The 14,168-nt window shown below is 45.1% G+C and overlaps 1 protein-coding gene across 1 annotated transcript; it reads right to left on the bottom strand.

Moving 5' to 3' along the window:
* Positions 1-6,490: 6,490 nt before the first annotated feature.
* On the bottom strand, positions 6,491-13,241 carry TENT5C (terminal nucleotidyltransferase 5C). Its single transcript, XM_080987237.1, has 2 exons — positions 13,060-13,241; positions 6,491-9,905 (listed from the first exon to the last, which is right to left on the bottom strand). The coding sequence occupies exon 2, from the start codon at positions 9,881-9,883 to the stop codon at positions 8,720-8,722; it is 1,164 nt and encodes a 387-aa protein (XP_080843363.1). The 5' UTR covers positions 9,884-9,905; positions 13,060-13,241; the 3' UTR covers positions 6,491-8,719.
* Between the last annotated feature and the right edge of the window lie 927 nt (positions 13,242-14,168).

Raw genomic sequence — 14,168 nt, forward strand, 5'->3', positions numbered from 1 at the left:
GCTGCCACCAAGTGGAAATCTCTTTTTCCTAGCTGTCTCTTCCAAGCAGCCCTCTGTATAGAACCATAAAATTGTAGAGTTGGAAGGGACCCCAAGGGTCATATAGTCCAACCCCCTGCGATGCAGGAAAGTCAGCATGCTGTCCCGATTTGAAATCATACTGGACCCTGCTTAGTTTTGCAAACATGCTAGCAGTTTTATCGGTGCACCACTAGGAGCGGTTATGACCTTTTGGGGTTTGTGGACCCATTTGCAATCCAGATGCAATTGTGGACATCACACAAGCACTGTAATAATAGAATACTTCTTATAAGACTAATTTCAGCAGGAGGGAGGGAGGGACTCTGTGGACAACAGGGTTGTCCTGTAACTGTGTCTGTGAATAAAGTAGTTAACACTTTGCAACTTAGTTCCAAGTAAGTGTTTGTAGGATTACCAGTACTTCCTCACCCATTCAATTCCCTGCACTGAGTAGTGTACTAAGGCAGCTAAATCTGAGGTAGCAAATTTACATTTTCTTCAGGTTCTGGTAACTAAGAACTAGGTTTCAGTTTCCCAGGCTGACCTTTTCAACCTCCCGGCTTCTAAACAGGAAGCAGTCATTTTATAACCAAGCTGAAAAAAATACAAAGTGGCTGAATAGTTCCATTCCTTAATGCTTAATGTGGAATACAGTGGTACCTCGGGTTAAGAACTTGATTCGTTCCGAGGGTCCGTTCTTAACCTGAAACTGTTATTAGCCTGAAGCACCACTTTAGCTAATGGGGACTCCTGCTGCCACCACGAGATTTCTGTTCTCATCCTGAAGCAAAGTTCTTAACCCAAGGTACTATTTCTGGGTTAGCGGAGTCTGTAACCTGAAGCGTATGTAACGTGAGGTACCACTGTACCGTAGTTAGTACTGTACTCTCAAAATCTACAGTTGGGAGTATTTCTCTTAAGTAGAGATGGTGGCGATTTTTGCAATAATTGAGCTTGCACTCAAACTGAGTCCTCTTTGCTCACTTGCAGACGGTCATTTGTGAGCCAGTCAGGCTATATTTATTGGTATTTATCGGTAATAGCTATATTTATCGGTGCAAATTTCTTTAACTGTAAAATAATAATAATCAAACCAGGTCATTATGACTGCACAACTCATTTCAGTGTCAGACCTGTTTTAATACTGAAATGTGTGTTCTCTTGAATTATGTGTAACTGAGCTGACGACAACAGCCATTAACATTCCTTGTTGCTTTTCTAATCCTGTTTCCTACCATGATTGGGGGAAGGGGGCTAGTAAAGCTGAATTTTGTAGCTCAGGATTGTTGTTTTTTCTAAAAGCCATAAACACAGAAATACATGGACACACGGTTTGCCATGCAGTAGAAGATGTCATTGCCACATCTGTGCCATTTCTTTCACTAACAGCTGATAATAAAAACAATACAACCTATATACACTATCAGGCTAACCAGAAATCCATTCCTAACCATGCCTAAAGGTAAAGGGACCCCTGACCGTTAGGTCCAGTCACGGACGACTCTGGGGTTGCGGCACTCATCTCGCTTTATTGGCCGAGGGAGCCGGAGTACAGCTTCCAGGTCATGTGACCAGCATGACTAAGCCGCTTCTGGCGAACCAGAGCAGCGCACGGAAACACCGTTTACCTTCCCGCCAGAGCGGTACCTATTTATCTACTTGCACTTTGACATGTTTTCGAACTGCTAGGTTGGCAGAAGCAGGGACCGAGCAACGGGAGCTCACCCCGTCGTGGGGATTCGAACCGCTGACCTTCTGATCGGCAAGCCCTAGGCTCTGTGGTTTAGACCACAGCTACTCATCAATAAATCCAATTTAAATCCAAAGCACATCAAACTGCAAGTAGATAAATAGGTAACGCTCTGGCGGGAAGGTAAACAGCATTTCTGTGTGCTGCTCTGGTTCGCCAGAAGCGGCTTAGTCCTGCTGGCCACATGACCCGGAAGCTGTCTGTGGACAAACGTCGGCTCCCTTGGCCAGTAAAGCGAGATGAGCACCACAACCCCAGAGTTGTCTGCGACTAGACTTAATGGTCAGGGGTCCCTTTACCTTTACTTTTACCTTTACCAGGTAAGATTCCATCCATACTCCTGAAGATGTTTTACACCCAATGCCTGAATGCGTGTAGCCACAAGGCAAAGAAGGTTTAGCATCAGAGTTTACTTTCTCCTAGATGAGCTACCTTCCCAGGTTGACAAGCCCCATCTGCCGCTCACTTCCCTCTACAGCACGTGCAGAAACTGCCTTCTTGACCATTGGACCCACTATTGGCTTCATCGTCTCAATCTGCCAGTGCCTGTCTTCACATGCAGAAGTATGCTGTTGCTTTTGCGGCTAGGACCACAGGGTTGCTCTCTGCAAATCTGCTTCATATGGCTACAGAAAAGACTGTCCTTCAGAAAACCACTTCACTGTCAGAATTCAAAGTAAGCGTCCACATTTCCCTCCTTAAACGAATCTGCCTTTCTGCTTCATGGCTCCAGGGTTTCTAACTAAAAGCACTTCATGTCAGTGTCGCTGTACCAGTGAATCCTTAGTCCGTCCTCATGGGGGTAACACGATAGTAAAGGATAAGAAACGACATAGGGTGCCGTTCTATGGATCATGCTTCAATGCAAAACTTATGAGTCAACATCTCCAACAGAACTAAACAAAGAAATGCCTTTCGGTTTTCTCAATTCTTCTCCCAGCTTACTCTCTGGTTTCCACAGTGACGAGGATGTCCAGGAAATGTTTGTCAGAACAATCTCCAGGAAGAGTTAAGATCAGCCAGCAGGGAAGTGTTATTGTTCCATAGCCTGCTGCAAACAAGTGACAGAGACTTGTCCATATTTGCTTGGTTCATATAAGGGAAGAGAAAAAAAGCACCAACCCTCTCCTCTGCTGTACAACATTAAAAAGTGTCTGGCCGTACCTGATGATAGACAGCTGAATACGGTGGGTTAGTTTTTCCAAGAGAGTAGCTGGTCACTTTTGTTGATACAGGCAACCCTCATTTTGCATGGGGGTTACATTCCAGACCCCCGTGAGCATCCGTGAGGATTGCCTAAATCGTTCCTCCCGCCTGTGTTCTGCCCCACCCCTATTCCACCCTTTTAATGACATTTTAGTGACCAGTTTGTGGGACCAATTTCAATGGTCTGCCCCCATCCCTTGATGGATCCAAATGCCTTCCAGAGAGTGGTAGGGCATGTCTTATCCCATGCTGATGGCCTCTCAGCTGATTTCCTGGAGGTGTATTTGTAGGATTTGTTGTCAGCTGCCAAACTGACTTGCTATCCAATTTAGGTCCTTGTGCACCTTAATGCTATGGTTTTCCCAGTAGTGATGTATGGAAGTGAGAGCTGGACCATAAAGAAGGCTGATCGCCAAAGAATTGATGCTTTTGAATTCTGGTGCTGGAGGAGACTCTTGAGAGTCCCATGGACTGCAAGAAGATCAAACCTCTCCATTCTGAAGGAAATCAGCCCTGAGTGCTCACTGGAAGGACAGATCGTGAAGCTGAGGCTCCAAGACTTTGGCCACCTCATGAGAAGAGAAGACTCCCTGGAAAAGACCCCGATGTTGGGAAAGTTGGACATGAGTCCATTATGGTTAGAGGAATTATATTTCAATTGCAGCAATTGTTTCTAAGTTTGCACCTTTACATATATGTTACCGTATGCAAACTGGTGTTCTCTATTCAGTAATGCATAACTGACATTTAGAGAAAATCTCTCTGAGCTGCCTATCTAGGTGCAGAGACATTTACTTTGAATTTTACACACCATGATGGAGTGGGCAAGCTTCATCTACATGTTCTGCAGCCTCTGTTTTTATCCAGGGCAATAAAACATGCACGCTTTCCAATATATGTTCTCGGAAAACACACGTGACAAGCCAGAAGTAAAACTACTTCTGTACCAGTTTGAATTCAGAACTACATTTGTTCCTAACATCCTAAATACTAATGTAATTATATTCAGGGTGTGCAAGGCTGAAACCAACAGGTGTTTGAAACCAGAATGAGGGGGGAGGGGTGTTTGCTTCTGAGCCTTTCAGAACAAACTGTTCTGAAAGCTGTAAGGTTATTCTTGCCTCAGCTATCAAACAGAAACATGAACAACCTACCAAAAAATAATAATGCAACAAGCTAATCTTACCAGAATCTAGTTATCAGTGAAGCTGTGAATCCCTATGTGGGCTATATCATTTCAAAGTACAGGATGGAGATTGTCCAGCAATGCCCCTGAACACATGTGGTCCAAATTGCCCAGCAGACACAACATCCCTTCCCTATAGAAAACTGGATTTCAGAGAGAATGGTTCTAGCCTAGTTGTCATCCTAGTTTTCTAGCAGCAAGGAGATTTGGGGGGTGGTTTTTTTGGGTATGGAGAAACATTGTATGTGGGGAAGAAAATAAGATCCCCATCATACTGAGAACTAAGACCAAAACTCTGTTTTTTACAATCAGAAAATGTGATGTTTCTCTTGAAGGGAAAATTAACACAAAACATACAGAAGTCAGATATTTCTGCGTTATAATCTATAATACACATTTGGGTTTGCCTACACTGGATACTGGAGTTGTATCCTTACTGAATACACAGCTGCACAACTGACTCCCACTGACTGTATCCTTTGATTTGCAGTCCATTTGGGCTGCCAGATTTTATGCATAGCTACAGCATATAGATTTGTGTAGGGTTTACTCCTTAGCTTTTTCTTCTCCCAAATATATCCCACAAGGCAGTGGAGGTTTAGGATCAGAGCTTTCCTTCTGGGCTACCTTCCCAGGTTGATGAGCCCCATCTGCCCCTCACTTCCAGCATGTGCAGAAACTGACTTCTTGACCATTGGATCCACTCTTGGTCTCACCTGTCCCATCCACAAGAGCCTGTCTTCGCATGCAGGGGAGGTCCCTAACTCACTGAGGGTTTGAGACCCATCAGCTACCCTCACCTGGTTTAGCCAGCCAGTCGAATCTGTTTCTGGGGCGTGGTCCCTGAGGAATGCTAACAGCTTCAAGAAGCCACAGGTGAGAGTTGAGTGCAGGATGGGGACCAAAGGTGGACAACCAAGCCCAGAAGGAGCATGATGTGTCTCCCACCAGAGGTACTACCCTGCCAGCACCCCATACACCCCAGGGTGTGATATGAACACAATAAAGTAAATGAATAATGACTTAGCAGGGACCAATATTAACTTAGAGCACTATTGATTGTTTTTATTCAGGCTGCTCTGGAATTAATGTCTCATAGGCCTGGATGGGAGAGACAGTTTTTTGTGAAATCTAGGGCACTGTGGACACCTTGCCAACAAAGGTCCGTATTATTAAAGCTATGGTTTTCCCAGTAGTGATGTATGGAAGTGAGAGCTGGACCATCAAGAAGGCTGATCGCCGAAGAATTGATGCTTTTGAATTATGGTGCTGGAGGAGACTCTTGAGAGTCCCATGGACTGCAAGAAGATCAAACCTCTCCATTCTGAAGGAAATCAGCCCTGAGTGCTCACTGGAAGGACAGATCCTGAAACTGAAGCTCCAATACTTTCTTCACCTCATGAGAAGAGAAGCCTCCCTGGAAAAGACCCTGATGTTGGGAAAGATGGAGGGCACAAGGAGAAGGGGACGACAGAGGACGAGATGGTTGGACAGTATTCTCAAAGCTACCAGCATGAGTTTGACCAAACTGCGGGAGGCAGTGGAAGACAGGAGTGCCTGGCGTGCTCTGGTCCAGGGGGTCACGAAGAGTCGGACACAACTAAACGACTAAGCAACAACAACAACAACAACAACAACAGGGCACTGTGGTGGTCATGTTAGTATCATCTTAATCAGGGCTGGATTTAGGTTTGATGAGGCCCTAAGCTACTGAAGGTAATGGGGCCCTTTTATATGTCCAGCTGTGCTTTGTCAACAACAAATTGTTGCTGTTTTTTGTGTTGGATATATGCTATATGGTAATTTATGGACCTAATAGGTATCTAAAGCCATTTGCACATGCAGAATGTAGGCAGCCTATATATAGAAATGAGCAAACCAGTGATATTTTAGGGAGCAGGCTAGCAGGTGGGGCCCATTATTTACATCATAGGAGCCTACATAACACAAACACTGTTGCTATATGTAGGTTTTATTTTATTTGTTTTTTATCTTATATTTGGGAAATGTACATCCAGGCTTTTTTTCTTTAATTTTTTTTTGGGGGGGGCAAGAGAGTGGGGCCCTAAGCTACAGCTTGTTTAGCTTATACGTACTGTGTAAGGAGTTAACAGCCTGGCTGGTAGGAAAAAAAGTCACTACCCTTGAGAAGTCAATAGGCAAGCTGGTTCCACATCTTTCTCCAGCCTAAGGTACTAAAGAACTAAAGGGATATTAAATAGTTGATATTTGACCTGGGCAAGGGATGTGTGGAGGAATTATAAATTAAGCTGCCATTGGAAAACCCCTTAATGAGGGAGAGGGAAGGAAGAACAACAACAGTCATGTTTAAGTTGACAGACTTTATTTTTCACCTTAAGGAAACCAAAATAAGATACGCATCGGTAGCGCTCCGAAAAGCTGCTCATCTGGCAACTGACATTAGGTTTACAATTTAAAGAAATACATATTTACCAGACGTGCGTGGAAAAGGTTTCTTCCAGTGTAAAGAAATGCTACTCTTAAGATTATAGTCCATTTCAACTTTGAGTTCAGTGCTGGGGGGGGGGGTGGAATCTAAATTTTGCTTTGTTGCTGTAGCCCCACTTAATACGATCCTTCTTTCTGTTCCTCCCCCTCCCCCAAGACACAGGCAGATCAATGTATAGACAGAAGAGCACAGTCAAGAAACATTCAGGCAGTCTGAAATTACTCAGCAAAAAATGTGTAGAATGGCCAAAAGCAATTGAAATTGACAAGTCCTTGGCAGTCAAATCACAAGCCCTATACTTCCCCCCTTATCAGTTTTGTTCAACTACCACTTCACTCAAGGTGCTGCTGCTTTCGAACAGCCAGCGATGTCTGCATTGCTACAGATAGTGTTTATCTCTGTGTTGCAGAAGTAGCAGTACTAAGAGTAAGAAAACCCTCTGCCCTCTTGTTTTGAACAATTAAATGAGAAGGGGGCCAAGTACTATTCCACATTAACTCAATGCCATCCAAACACTGTGTGTTTCCCAGGTAAGTATTTCCATCACGATCCCACGCCTAACCTTAGCTTAGTTTCCTTTGGGGGAAAATGTACAGAAAGTTCGCCTATTAAGTAGGTGGCCGGCCTTTCGACTATAGGAACACCGTGGACAGCCCAAGAGGTTCTTGTTGTTTTTCTTTTACTGCCTTTTGAATTTGATAGACAAATTTCAAGACTTCTGCTGGGACCCACTATTTGCATTTCCCATACCTGTGACAGTTCATCAAAACATGGATTCCTTTAACAAAAGTGCAAATTAACATTGCCAACCATAACACTGATCTTTTGCACTAGCAATGTGAAGGCCCCCAATTTTTTTCTGGGTCTTCCATATCTCTAGTCTACACCATGTTCCCTTTTAACAGGACTTCTTTGCAGGATCCTTTCTTAAAGGCAGGCTCTTTAAACACCTCATGTGAGAACGCACCCACTTATATACTTTGAGGCTTGCCGGGGGGGGGGGCACACAACTGACCCTTGGCCAAAAATATCATTTTTAAATAAATGATACTTAAAAAAATAATTATTAATGAACCCATTTTTCAAGGGGAATCCCCCTGAAACAAGAAAATCCATGTTATAGAAACCCTCTTCCAGCCCAGGCCATCCGCAAGCTTGGAACAATTATTTCAAGTGAGGTTTTTTACCAATTTGTCTTCAACAATACTGCTGTACTCTAGAAATCCCTAACTATGCACACTTACAAGCCAATGGTACAGTACATAAACATAACAAAGTAAAGCCATCCCAGTTTCCTACTGATCAGACTTGTGACATCAGAGACTTAGGAACATCCTGCAGTTTCAGCTGAACTCTGGGGACAGGAGCATTCCACATTTCCCTGGCAGGTCAGTCCAAACACCAGTGGAAAATAATATATTAAACTTAAGTTTCATAATTACCATATATTTTCTAGTACTTTGCTTTTTTTAAAAAAAAGCTTGACTTGGGTTCTTAGAATTTCTGCATCATGTAATTTAGGATAGCCTTAATTTCTTTAAACTAAAAGGGACAGTTTTGGCAGACGTCATTATCCTCTCCAAACTGAAATTCATCCTTTAGTCCTGCTACAGCAGCAATGAGTCAACTGCTAATTTAAGACTTTCTGAGGGAAAAGAAAATGGCTTCAGTCCTGCATACAGTTCAGAAGCTGCTTCAGTCCTATTGACTTTGAACAGCCTAATGTCATACAGGACTGTAGCTATGATCTTCCATAGTCATATCAGCCTAATCCTCATTATTTGCAAAGATAACTTAATTCAAACTTCAGAAGACAACATGGCATGGAAGCAATCGAGCAGTTACTACTACTCTGGCTTTGTCCCAACAGCATCTTTCTATCTTCAGTTTTAAGAAGTTTTGGGGAACAGCATTAGGACAGTTCCCCCAGTGAGAGGAGAGGAGAGGAAAGGAAACCAGGAAAGATGAAGCCCACTCTATGGGTTGACCAAGGCTATTCAAGGAATGAGGAAAGAGAACCAGGAGCCATTCGATTGGTGTGAGACCTAGTTGGTGAGGGGGGCTTGGAAAAATAGGAAGCTCAAAATCAGTTACAAGGCAGCCAGGTGGGATGAGACTGGCCATATGTATCTGCAACGTAGTAGCTGCTGAAGTTTGCATCACTGGTATATGGAGCTGGCTGGTAGTAGCAGGTGACATTGGTGGCATTGGGGATGAGGTTTTGCTCTACCAGCACTCTGAGCGCCAGAAGGGAGATGAGGTTCAGTATCTGCCTTCGCTCATGTCCCATGAGGCACACCGTACTCTCGTTGACTACTTCGCGCAAGGTCATTAGGTAGTCATATTTGCTTCTGTCCTCTTCGGCAAAGTGGTTCAGGAGGTATGTCTCCAACTTGCGCTTCTGCTCTAGAATGTCTGGGAAGTCTATGAAGAACCTAGAACACATGTAACGCTCCAGGGTTTTTATCTCCTCTTTGTCCATGGGCTTGAAGTCCCTCACAAGCAGATTGCTGTACTTCAAGAGACCTCCTCCTCGGATCTCCTCAGGGTTCTTGGTGGCTATCAGCCTGTTCTTCAGGTGATCCAAGGCTGCCTCAAAGTCACCATACATGCTTTCTCCAATCACAGTTGGGTGGAAATGCTCACACATTGGGTTCTCTGAGCAATCATAGAAGAAGAGCAGAGAGTCTAGTATTATCTGAAAAGAGTCCACGCTAAATTCAAACTGCCGCCTTATACGATCCACAAACTTGAGCTCTACATTCCTGCCATGCTTGTTGAAGAGAGAGATTAGACTCCATCGGTCAATATCGGTGCACACTTTCACCAGCTTCTCAATATAGGCTTCCTTAAGGGTCATGGGGCTAATTTTTACGGTGTTGACACCTTCAGGCAAGAATTTTAAGAGGGACTGCAAAACCACATCTCTGACCAACTGGAACTCGGTCTCACTTGGGAGACATACTTGAAAGATAAGGTCTAGATCCTTACAACCCAGTCCATTGTCTTTGACCAAGACATGACCTGCCACGGAACCATTCAGACGGACGTCGTGCACCTTAATGTTTGCTTCACTTAGCCTGCGGCGAACAGTTTGGACAATATCCTTCAGAGTTATTTTCAAAGTCGGAAAGTTGCCTCTTCCGTGAATTGGCACCACCTCGGACAGGACCTCATGAAGACGACTGACCTGATCCCAGCTGAGCACACTGCGGGACAAGGAATCAGCATTTGGTCTGTTGTCTGCCATTGTAGATTGATCCTTTAAGTAACTAAAAAAAAAAAAAAAGAAAGGGGGGGAAAGAAGGAAGAGAACATGTTAATCAGACCATCCAGTTACACCAACAGCAAATATGAGAGACTGCAGTTGGTTTGGGAAGCCCTTCATGGAAAGAGCTGGGAGCCTGGCAACTTATTCTGTGCACCACCAGACTTGCTGTGGGTCACAGGTTCAGTCCTAGTCACCCAGGTTGGCTCCATTAATACCAATGGAAGGATGGACTGTGTTGACCTTCCTTTGAAGTCAGTTTATCTGTAGTAGATTCTAAGCTTTTATATTTTATCTTCCAAGCTTTCTAAATGTTCAAAGCAGCAAATGCAAGTATTTCTCATTTGTTGTGAGGAATACAAACACCTTCCTTTAAAATACTCTGAATATAGAATAGGGTTGTACCTTAGATTTATGGTCTCATTACCTTTTCTGTCTATTCTCTCCCCCCCCCCCCATTATCCCACACCACCCCCACCCCTCCCTCCCTCACCACACAAATCCCTATATTCCGGGTTTAGTTACTATGACTGAGTTCTTTGGAGTTTGAGCATTCTCTACCACACAACTACTGCACAAGGGCAGTTTCTAGAGAGGCCCAGTCAACGATCCAGAACTCATTAATTTACTAAGATGCAGAAGTTCACATACCACAACATCTTGACAGGAAGAATACCTGACAACACAGAACCTCTCCTCTTTTCTCCCACACCCTATTTTATTATAATTTCTTCCATGTCCAATTACAGTATGGTGGTGTTGTTGTTTTGCTCCAAATGTTGCTTTTAAAACCTTTGAAATATTTTAAAGAGGGAAACTGGTGTTGGGTGCCCTCTCCAAAGGACCTGCTACTTGGAAAAAATATATTTTAGTATCCTTGTTGCCAGTCAGACGATTAGACTCTGACTTGGGCTTGGGCACTGACTGAGGACAAAATCAATATACATGCTAAACCCTCTCCCCCTTCACAGGTGCAGGCACATGAACACTGGACGTGCAATGCACATGGACTGCCATTTTACATGCTACTGCTAGTTTGAACCAACCAACCCAGCATGTCACAGAGACGAGGCTTCACCAATGTGTACTGTAATGGCAGTGCCAGAGAGATGTTCAGGCAGTGATCCTTTACGCAAGGTTAGAAGTACTTAGTTAGAAGCACAGGGAAATGCAGTTTTCCAGTACTTGGCAGCTGAACACATGGGAGGTAGAACAACTGTAATACCCGACTGTGGCTTGCAAGTCTTATTTAAAGGTAAAGGGGCCCCTGACCATTAGGTCCAATCGTGGCCGACTCTGGGGTTGCGGCGCTCATCTCGCTTTACTGGTCGAGGGAGCCGGCGTACAGCTTCAGGGTCATGTGGCCAGCATGACTAAGCCACTTCTGGCGAACCAGAGCAGCGCACGGAAACACCGTTTACCTTCCCGCCAAAGCAGTACCTATTTATCTACTTGCACTTTGACGTGCTTTCAAACTGCTAGGTGGGCAAGAGCAGGGACCGAACAACGGGAGCTCACCCTGTCGTGGGGATTCAAACCGCCGACCTTCTGATCGACAAGTCCTAGGCTCTGTGGTTTAACCCACATGGCTAATTGAGGCAGGGGGAAATAAGAGCAAGGAAGAAACCCTAATGTTTTTATGGGTGCTAGGTACACAAATGGGATGCCTTTCCCTGCCTCTTAACCACTCCCCGTCACACCTAGGAATGGCAACAGTTCTCTATATAGCCAGACCCTCAAAAGAGGGCTGGTTAGCGGCAGAAGCAAAAGGCCAGCGAGACCCAGAAACAAGATGCAGGGGAAACAGGAGGCAGCCTTCTTAGGAACAAAAGGGGGAAAGCCAAGAGCCTTACGGCCCTGAGATATCAACATATTAGTGTGCAAGCTTGGCCCAATCCGTCATAATTTCTGTTCACAACCAGGCAAGTTTCAGAACTCTTTTCAGGGCATTTTCAAAATTAGAAAAACGAACACGAACGGAGTGGCAGGTGCTTCCTTAACTGCCGTGGTAAAACAAAACAAAACCCTCCACACCTACAAGCTTTCTATCACATGTGGCCTGTGTCCCAGTGGGAAAAGGAATCAAAGTTGGAAGGGGCACCCAGAGTCATCTAGTCCACCCCCACATGCAGGGATTTTAACAGACTGTCCCTCATCCACTTTGAAACCATACCAGACCCGGCTTAGTCTTGAATGTGTGCTGACAGTTTTATTGTGGCCAACCAAAGGTTAAGTTACATATTTCAACCAGACCTAGTGATAGGGCACCCAATAATAACATGGGAACTTTTTCTGGTGTAATCAAGGCAGTTTTGCAATTTCTTTGTGATTAAGTTTGTACCTCCAGCAACGTTTGGAGCGTCCCAGGTTCCCCACTCTGATCTAAAGACAAGTACCCATCATGAACTTTTCTTGGTCTCTTCTCCACACCCCTTTTCTATTTAACTTGGTGTGAAGAAAAGAGATATGCAAGGAGGCTGTGAAACACAAGAACTTTCTTACGGTTTTTAGCTGACTAAGACACTGTCACTACTGGGGCTTCCTCCCCCTTAAAAAACAAGAAAAAAACTCCTAACATTATTGCGTGCGTTTACTCAGAAGCACGCCACAGCCATTTCGGTGGCACTTACTCCCAAGTAGATTGCGTTTAGGAAAACAAGCCGCATCTTGAAGAATGTGTGTCACAGCGGAGCAAGGCGTTGGAATGAGAACAGACCGCATACGAGTGCAGGGGCGGTCGTGCGGATGGGAAGACCCGCAATTTCCCATGCTTCCTCTGTTAAAAACTCCATGCAAGCAGGAAAGCGGAGCGAACCAGACAGCAAAAACCCACGCAACCCCTTCTTTCCCTGATGAGCTAGCTTTCTGCTTGCAGGGAGCGCGAATTAACAGGGCGCAGCAGCTGGGGCTGGGGGCGGCTGGTACCCAGTAGTAGCGCTCGCGTCCCTTCAGCCATCCAGGCTTCCTGCCATTTACTTGGCATATAGAAGCTCAAAGGGGGGGGGGTCGCACCCCCCAAAAAAACACCCTCTGTTCCCTATGCCAAATGGGCAAAGCTCGGCTTTCAAGCTCGTAGGGGGAGCTTTCCTCCGGAGAAGGAGAAGAAGAAGGAGGCGAAAGCGGAGCCTCCCTTCGCCTCTGCGCTCCACTCCACTCACCAAAGCGCCGCAGGCTCCTCTCCAAAACGCGCAGCAACAGCAGCGGCGGCCAGAATTTTCTTGCGGGGGGCGCCCTGCGTGTCTAGCTTTATAGAGACCCGCCTTCCATCGGGACCCCGCCCCGCCAGCCGGAGGCGAGGGGAGAAGCTCCCTCCTCGGGTTCCTCCAGCCCAGATCAATTGACTGGGCGTTCCTCTTTCGCTCCGCTGCCAAGCTGGTTTGAAGCCGGAGTAGAGGCTGAGTGAGATCGGAGTAAGCCAAAGCCACCTGCAGGTGGAGTTGGGTTTGGGTTTGTTTTAAAGGAAGGCGCACCTCTGAAATGCAGTTCTTTACATAAGCATCCCCACGGGCAAGCCAGTGGCCTGAGGTCTTCCCAGCATCCACGCTTTCCCCCAGGTATAGGATGAGACTGCTTCTGTTTCCTGGAGTCTAAGCAGTGATTGGGTTGCCACGAGAAGCAGCAAACATCGGTGGCTGCCTTTGGGATGGGTCGAGGGGAATGCATGCTGCAGGAATTTTTGATAATTCATGATTCTGTAAATAAATAGATACTTTTCAGCTCCAATCTGGGGCTGCCCTACGGCCAGTCATCCTATGAAATTAACCAGCATCACTTTATATGACTTAAGACTTACTCAGACACCAGATGGTTTGTACAGGATACTAAGTGCTTTATTAAAGCCGGGAAAAACTCGTAGCTTCTATTTTTAAAGGCATAATTGGCTGATAACGAGAAATGGAGCGGAGGTTTCTGGTCGCACACTCGTGAACATAACTTGTGATTGGTGGTGAATGCACATTAATTGAAAGAGGAGGGGAACTGATTCCCCAGGAAGAATTAAAGCATGTTAAAATGTGTGTTACTTCAATTGGGAAGCCTATCAAACTTCCACCTTTTACAGTTTTTCCGCTGCTGCAAAATGCTAGACTCTAGAGCAAAAACCAAACAAACCAAAATTCTTTGCCAAACTTATTTGAAAGACGAAAGAAAGAAATACTCTGAGCGAGTGCAGTTTAGCATTTTAAACTCACTTAAGCCACAGCACATTACAGGTATAAAAAGGAGCATGTTCTGCTACCCTGATGCTAAACACATTTTCATGGGATGA

This window comes from Podarcis pityusensis, assembly GCF_964106645.2.
Source record: "Podarcis pityusensis genome assembly, chromosome: 17".
Lineage (NCBI taxonomy): Eukaryota > Metazoa > Chordata > Lepidosauria > Squamata > Lacertidae > Podarcis > Podarcis pityusensis.